Genomic DNA, 8,866 nt, shown 5'->3' on the forward strand with positions numbered 1-8,866 from the left:
TGAACATTTAGTTTGATTATCTTAGAAGAAACAAAAATCGAACTTCAAATTTGCCGATAAGCAGGTGGTCATATTTTGTTCACTTTCTTTTTTATATGAATCGACCCTTGCCTGCGTGTGTACAGATCATGGTGTACCCATGTGCGTAGACACGTGCGCGTACGTACATACATACATACATACATATGCGACTCTGTGTGTGTATGTGTATCTGAGAGTGTGTGTGTGTCTGCGTGTGTGTATGTGTACAGTGATGGATTCGAGGGTTTCGTTTATTTACGACTTGATTTTTTAATTTCACCGGAGTATAAAATACCTATGATGCTGATACTTAAAAAAAAAATCGAACTTACATATTTCCCAATGAGCAAGCGGTCATATTATTTGGTTCGCTTTTTTTTTTTTCTTCATAAGAATCGACCCTCGTCTGCGTGTCTATAGATCATGGTGTACCTATGCGCGTAGATACGTGTGCGTACATACATACATACATCCATACATACATAAATGTGTGTGTGTGTGTGCGTGTGTACACTGATGGATTCGAGGGTTTCATTTATTTACGAGTTGATTTCTTAATCTCACCGGAGTATAAATACATAGGATGGTGATACTCAAAAAAAAAAAAATGAATTCAGTTCAATTGAAAAGCATGGGTAAGCAACACATTGTAAGCCACACTATAATTTGTGAAAAAATTTATCTGCGCGCAGGGTATGCATCGCCCCTCCGATGCCTTTTTTTTTCTTTCATACGGTTTATAATCATAAAATAAAAGTAATAGGCATTAAAAAAATCGAATCACTGATCATGAAACACCGTCTTCGATGGTCAGGATAGTAGCAAGAAAGGAAGAATCAAAGTTCCCCTACCAACTCTAATTCAGCGAACACACTTCAAGAAAAGGACCACGAGGTTGCCCTCTTCGAAGATACAAGGACCAACTCAAAACAACACTGAAAGCTATTGGACTTGAGCCTAAATCTTTTGAAATACAGGCCCGAGACCGTACCACCTGCGGTGTTCCATCACCATCAGAACCAAAAATTTAGAAGTCACCAGAAGAGAAAAGGAAGAAATAAAACGACAAGAGAGAAATGTTCGACAAAATCAACCTCGCCCTCCAACAACATTACCTTGCACTCAATACCATTGACTCTTCCATGTAAGAATTGGTCTACAGAGTCATCAATGCCATCACCATAAAGAAAGTGTTCAGCAAAGGAAAAAACCAAAGTGCCGACAGTTTTATTTATGATAGAAAATGACATTACCAAAACAATGAGAGAAACCATTGATAAATATCAGCAGTCGACTCAATATATGTATATAGTGGATCTTGCATGCATGAAGTGGATTCGATCCACCATAGCCAAATTTAAATTAACACTGCAACAGAACTTTTCCTACAGTGGAGCAATGGTTTTTCTCTGACAGCAATTTTACATTTTCCAGATGCCTTTAGCTAGGCTGAAATAATGTCTTCACCACTTGACCCTTTCTAACCTCTTCTACTTCACCAAAAGCTAGAATAGAGATAACGAGATCACCAACTAAATCTATTGTTCTCAATGATATGTCTATCCTTCTGGATAGTTATAAAAGCAAGAACTCCCCAAGTAAAAATCAGTCGGTAACGACTCAACCTAACCTTTACATGCATATACACTGAATTGAAGCACTTGAAGAATCAGATACGACTGTAACGCCTCTGTTGAAAATAGGACATATGTGCGTATGTGTGTGTGTGTGTGTGTGTGTACACATACACATATATTCGTTGTTTGTGTGTGTGCGTATGTGGCGCGTGTGTGCGTGTTCTGCGTCTTTCTACAAATAGACAATGCAATACAGACTTTATTTTAAAACGTAAGATTCTAAAAAGGAAAAAAGTTCAAATAAAAAAAAGCTAGAAGCGTTGGTGGTGGGGAGTACTTCTCGTGGGTAAAATCGTAATCTCCGTTGTCGAAACGGAATTCCAAAGAAATTTTGAAATAAATAAATAAACAAATAAATAAATATGGTGGGGAAGCCTATTGGGCATGTCCACCTAGATGCGTTAATATTTCCACTTTCATTTTGTAATCAAAACCCAAGAGAATGCCCTAATGCCATTATCATACTATAGACAGAGCATCATTCACAATGCGTTTCCTCCTTTGTTGTTTTTGTTTTTGTTCCCCAATGAGTATGGAGGCGGGCTCTAGGACGTATTCTTCGAAGTAATGGAAGAGGTATATTCAAGGCTGATGATGCATGACCACAGTGAAAGCACGAGGTATAGTTGTTAGGGTGTTGTATTCATGATATCGATTCCCAGACGGATGCTTTGAGCTCTTGAGCAAAACTCATTTATCTCATATTCTAGTCCATTCAGCTGTAAATGCGTAACCCTACGACGACGAACTAGTGCCCTATTTAGGGGAAATATGATATCGGTTACTTAAACACCATGGAAACCGAGTAACCGAGAGACTTATGGAAGAGGATGATTTTGCTCTATCTGGGGGTACTGACAGGGATAATTAGCATAAAATTGGCAGATCTTCAATCAGTCAGCTGACTTAGAATGTCATAAGCCCCAGAAGCTGGTAAGAGCATAATGTAGTACGTAGGTGTATGGTGCGTAGTCATGACAAGGCAAGGGCCGGATGATAGGTACAGAAGAAACAGCTATGATTCAGTTGAGACTGGGCTAGGAGGTGGAAAAAAGATCAAAGGGATTTTTCGTATTCATGTATCGGTGATGGGAGCGTATCGGGAATGAAACTAGCTGATGTAAAGAGCTGAAGATTATAAAACATTTGAATTCTGCACCGGCGACATCAGTATGATGAGTTTAAGAGCCAAAAAGAATGGTGAGCTTTGAAGTGACTAAGAAAGATGATTCAGAGATGAGTGAAATAAGGTAGATTTGCTTCATACTGGATAAGATAATGGTTGAAAAGTTAATAATGGTTCAAGGAGCTCAAAGAGCGGTATATGAAATAAATGTGTTTGGAGAACAAGGGAAGATTTGAACAAGCGTAACGGTAAGTCGTCTTTGTGGATGCTGTCCAGGTGAAAGGGCTGAGTGGTAGAGAGAATGGTGGGTACGTATGTGCAGGCGTCAGGGAAGTTTAAGTAAAGACTACACTCTTTATTTAGGAGAGATGGACAATAGATAGTAATTGAACGATTTGTGTCTCAAAGGGGAATAGAATGTTTGGTTTGTGTATTAGAAAGAGAGGATGTGTAGGGTCGTTGTTGGATTTAAGGTCATGTAAATTAGAAAAGAGGAAAGAGAATTATCTTGTGGATTTAGTTTTAGATTCTGGTTCGTGGAAAGTATAGAAAGTATAGAAAGTACCAGTGTGTCGTGGGGTAAGCCCCTGTCGAGAGCCTAGTCCGAATACTTACAACAGAGAGAATTGCACAAAAGAGACCCATGGACCAGATTGTGGAATTAAAAGGGTTAGTGTGATGTGCCCATAGCTCAGAGAAGATCTATATACTTTCTGTTTTTGCCTCAATGATTAAAATATCAGTCATTGAGCTGATGCTGTCTAAACCTCACTGCATAAATATTTCTAATTAGATATTTAATTTTCGCTACATTAAATGTGTTAACTCTAGTTTAACTCTAAAATGTTAGTATATTTATATCTTTTCCGTTCAGATCGAAATTAATTCGTTTGAGATACTTTCGTACAGTGGATGAAGCGTCTGTCATAGAATGATTTCTGTGACGTCACATAGTAACCATCGCAGGCGAATACACAATGGTGAGTGACGCGTCTTTTGTGTATATTTGTCTATGATTTAGCACTTCTTCTAACTTGACTCTTCTAAGCTTTTATTATTTCTGATATATTTCATATATCAACGAATGTTACTATTGCTTTCTACATAGAACTGTTTTTACTAAAGCAATTTAAAAACATCGCTATAAGAATGCCGTTGCCATCTCACTGATGATGGCGACCGTTTGAATGAATTGAATGTCTTAATTCATATATCGCGTCTTTTCTGAAATAATTCCAGTATTTCAATAGATTATAATTATAGTATAATTATAATATAATATAACAAAGTATGGTAATTGTTCAGTTTACGTTCGTAAAATCTAAACGTATTGTTGACAATATTGATAACTTTGATTTTAGCTTTAGTCGTTTTTATTTATTTCTCAGTTCTTGCTTATTTTATATCTTTTCTGAGTCGTACTTTTAGCTGCAAGTCTGTTTTATGAAGGGAAAGAAGAAAGCAGCAAGAAATGGTAGCTAGATAACCAGTCAGAAATATAGATTTATGTGTGAGAGATACAGGTAGATAGTTTTAAAAGTCGAGTAAATAATCATTTTCTTCAAAGCGAAGCTAGAAATCAGTTGTAAATAGCAGAATAAGATGACGAAGGGTAACAAGGGTGAATAAAGTATTAGATAACATACTTTAGTGTATTTAGTTATGTTCCTTCGCTTTTTTTTACGAACGTAAACTAAACAATTACCCAAAGTATAAACAATTATACTTTGTAGATTTTATTCTGCTCTATCGCAGTTTTGTAATGAAATTTTTCCTGAACTAGGAGCAAGGCCAGATTTTATTGGTGATGAATCAGATTTATTGACTAAACTGTTGATTATTATTTATTGCATATAATAGAAGGAAAAGTGAAATTAATTGCAGCCAAAATTGAACTATGAGCACGGAAGCATGTAATCAGGTATAATTAAAGCATATTGTGTGAGGTTTTACTCTCTCGACCATCAATATTCTCCTTTCGAGGGTCTAGCTGGCGGACAACGTGTTACCTGTGGAAATATTTAGAATATTTTCACACACACACACACACACACACACACCATCACTACCACCTTCATCAACCTCATCCATCGAAATAGTAACATGCATTCTACACTCTACAGCAGATTAAATTTGTTAGATACACAAAATATAACTTTGACAACCAACACAAAATATAACTTTGACAACCAATCGAGGAAATTCTCTACGTGGTCTTTCTGTGTGCTAAAAATAACAGCCAAACCATACCCCATATTCTTAAAAATAGTCGGACACATTCGATAATGCAGTACTAGATACACATGTTTAAATACAAAAGACAGAATAGTTACGGCTGGAATGTTTTTAGTTATTGGTTTATTTAATCAGGGATTGTTGATCTAATGTTAAACGTCCACAATATAGCCTTGAAATTGTGCATGAGTATGCACCCATTCACACATACAAGTTGGTGGGTATGTATGTATGTATGCATGCATGCATGCATGAAACAAAAAGGTGTGTTATTATATTATTCTTGAATGCTTTCTGTATAATTTCATGATCAGCCCCCATCTCAAACCTGGATAAACTATACCTGTTTGAGAACGCCAGCATATCTATTGTGTTGTGAAGATTGGGTCAGTGGAATAGTATTCAATGGTAATTTTATATGTAGTTGTATTAATTTTAAAGTGTTAAGGTGTGATTTGAGGAAGATTTGGCTGCTGTTCCTTGTAAGTTGAGCTACTACAAAGAAGCCCACTTGTTGGCTTGTATTTTTGTTTTATTGTATTGATTAGCTTTTTGAGTGAAACTAGTGAGAATGAAGCATAACTCATTTAATCTGTGTGAATCTGATGTATCATTTGTATTCTGATATAATTAAACATCTAAACACCTTCCAAAACAGCAAAGAATTTTGGTTGGTCCATTGGCAGAGTATTCTATGAGATCTCTTCAAACACAGTCTGATTTAGCTTTCCAAACTTTGCTACAAACACCACCTAAAATCCAAACAAATTAAATCAACCAAATGGATGAAACATATCCAGACACTATGTTTACATATAACAAATTGTGCAGCCTAGACCTAGACGAGGCTGAGGTATGGTGTACTCAATGAAATGGACTTGTGGATTTCTTCCTGATCAACCGTTGTCATGCTACAAGATCCATTAGAAGAAGACTGAGAATACTCAATCACAATAACTTGTGCTAATAATTATGGACAGAAAATTCTGGAAATAATTGAAACTAATCATATTCAATTTTCCCAGTTTTGAGTTGTGGTTTGACTTTCTCAAGGGAGTAGCAAACTCTTCTTCAAATACACTTCCGACAATTTCAAAATAGTGATGTATTTTTAAGTCCTAAATCATAGGTTAATATATCCTCAAAAATTTGGAAAACCACAACCAATAATTTGATCAAGCACTGAAATAAATTCAGTCAGAGCCAACTTGCTGAACATCTTATATCAACATATCCAGAGTGCAAGCGCAATGAGTTACTTATTGGATTACCTGCCTCCATGCCATAGGTCTTTTGAAGCTGATAGTTCTTATGTAATACAACTACTATAGGTTATAAAGTGAAACCATTCCATTAGCTTTTTTTACTAATTCAGTTCTCTTTTCATTATGCTAATCTACTGTGTTCAAATAACAATGGAAATTTACTATTACACACTACAGTCAAGAATGACCTGCCAATGACAACACATTTCTCTGATCTCTTTAATTATTTTCTTTCTTTTATTTTCCCAAAATATCATAGGGTCATTAAACAAATTATGTATGTTAATTCAATAATTTTCTTTTTGTTTTCATTCATTGACATCACTTTACATACTTGCAATGCAAATATTTATCTCATTTTGCAAATGTTTATCTCCTTTTGCAAATGTTTATCTCATTTCAAATTAATTATTATTTTGATATTGTATTTGCCAGGGTTTATTAGCATTACTTCGTAAACTGAAATCTCAGCCTGACAAGGAAGTACGATTATTGTTATTAGGACTTGACAATGCTGGTAAAACTACACTTTTGAAAAAGCTTGCTTCAGAAGATATTAGCCACATAACACCAACTCAGGTAATTGTTTAGATATTCTGTTACTGTTACTTAACCTACTGTTTTTATAATCAGAAGTTTCACATTGATTGCATACTTGTTGTGACCATTCTGCCAGTTTAATTATTGCATATTTTTTAATGCTTCTGTTTTCTCTCTCATCAGTGCAGTAATTAGTAGCAAATATGAACTATGTTAATGATTATATTTGGTTAAATATAAGTTAAAACCTGGTGATCAGTGACAAGACCAGTTAATTGTATCAATCTATAGATACAGGCATGATTGTGTAGTAAGAAGTTTGCTCCATAACCACATGGTTTTGGGTTCAGTCCCTCTGCATGGCACCTTGGGCATTTATCTTCTACTATAGTCCCAGGCCAACTAAAGCCTTGTGAACAGATTTGATAGAAGAAAGCTGACAGGATAGGATGTTCTTGAGAAGACCCACCCACCTCAGCAAAACAGTTTTGGAAGCACTGTGTATTATGTGTCCTCTACATACACATTATATTAAGGCACCCCCATCAATGAACCACACTAATCTCATTGTACAATTTGCTTGTCTCTGCCACCACTGCCAACTGTATCATTGCTGTCCTACCCTATAAACCTGTGCTCACTACTCACTGCATTCCCCTTTTCCACCCCTCTCTCCCACTCTTCTTTTACACTCTTGTGAACTCCCTCCTCATTCATCTTGTTTGGTCCTATTGTACTACTCCACTTACATTCATCTCCTTGTACCTTGAGAGTATATCCTGGCACATCTTCACCACCATTCTCTCTCTCTCTCTCTCTCTCTCTCTCTGCTATGTATCTTCTCTAGAGCAAGACATCTATTTCTGTCTCTCTGTCATAGTTTCTCTCATCGCCTATATATACATAGAGAGAGACAGAGATACGCACACATATATACACAATTTTAATGTCCATTTTGCCATGCATGGGTGGGGAGGTAAGGCTTCTCCCACACAGCCTATTTCCACTCAGTGCAGTCTTTTGTCATCCCCTCATATGATGTAACAACTTTATCACTTTTTCAGAAAATCTTCCCCTTCCACAGGTTCCATTTACCTTGAGTGTGCACCACCTCTTTGTACAATTGTCTGTGTCCATTTGTATCACATGTTCATACCAATGCAATCTTCTCTCTTGCACACTACATCTGATTCCTCTTATATTTACTTTTCTCTCAGTTCATTTGTACAGTCTCATTATAGACTTTAGTATTACACATCTAGCAAAGCATGTCTGCTTCATTTTTTTTTCTAGTTTTCACAAATCCTCTGTGTTCAAGACAATGTCTCACTGCTCTACAACACCATGTTTCATACTTTATCATTATAAATCTATCCCTCATTATCAGTGAAAAACCCTTTGTTGCCAGCATAAATATTAGTACCTTGAATTTTCCAATCAGTTCTTATTCTGGCCACAATCTTCTCTGAACACTTGCCCCCACTGCAAGTTGGGTAAGTGTTCAGAGAACTAAATAACTGAAGATATCCACTTCTTCTAGAGACTTGTCTAGGCACAGGTGAGAGAGTCTGCTTTGGATGTGCTTTTAGCAATTATTTCTGCAGTACAACCACTGTGAGCAAAGGCTATTTATGTTTGTTATCCTGCTTGTGAACCCACTACACATCCTATGCATTTATAGTTTATTCTTGAAACACTACTTGGAATCTTGCATCCAGTTTTCCTTGCTTGCATGAAGTGGACAGAGATAGAATTTCTATGGCTTGATGCCCTTCTTGCTCCCAACCTTTACTTGTTTCCAAGCAAGGTAATATGCTTGAATGACAGTGACACTCTCAACTATCATATGAAATCCTCTCATTCAGTTATGTTTGCTCCCATTTCCTGGCAGCTTCTTGTTTCGGGTGCCACCAGAAGGGAATGAATATTATTGTAAAGTGTAAAATTGTGTTTGACCCTCTGGCTGATAACTGATGAGGAGTTGATGACCTGTGTTTGTTTTCCATTTGTTTGTGCATTTATTGTTTTTTTTAATATATATA

General features: G+C 36.3%; 1 protein-coding gene across 3 annotated transcripts in view; it reads left to right on the forward strand.

The window, feature by feature from the left end:
- Positions 1-3,660: 3,660 nt before the first annotated feature.
- LOC106868684 (ADP-ribosylation factor-like protein 3) overlaps positions 3,661-8,866 on the forward strand; it is a 16,577-nt gene continuing 11,371 nt past the window's right edge. Inside the window, exons 1-2 of one of the 3 annotated variants that reach the window (XM_014914069.2) lie at positions 3,661-3,764; positions 6,720-6,863. In XM_014914069.2, the coding sequence (XP_014769555.1) occupies positions 3,762-3,764; positions 6,720-6,863 (147 nt within the window). In that variant the 5' untranslated portion in view covers positions 3,661-3,761. Of the gene's footprint in view, positions 3,765-3,812; positions 4,706-6,719; positions 6,864-8,866 lie in introns of those variants that run through there. The other 2 variants (XM_014914068.2, XM_052977770.1) reach the window with 2 other exon arrangements.

Source organism: Octopus bimaculoides, chromosome 2 (assembly GCF_001194135.2).
Source record: "Octopus bimaculoides isolate UCB-OBI-ISO-001 chromosome 2, ASM119413v2, whole genome shotgun sequence".
Taxonomy (NCBI): Eukaryota; Metazoa; Mollusca; class Cephalopoda; order Octopoda; family Octopodidae; genus Octopus; species Octopus bimaculoides.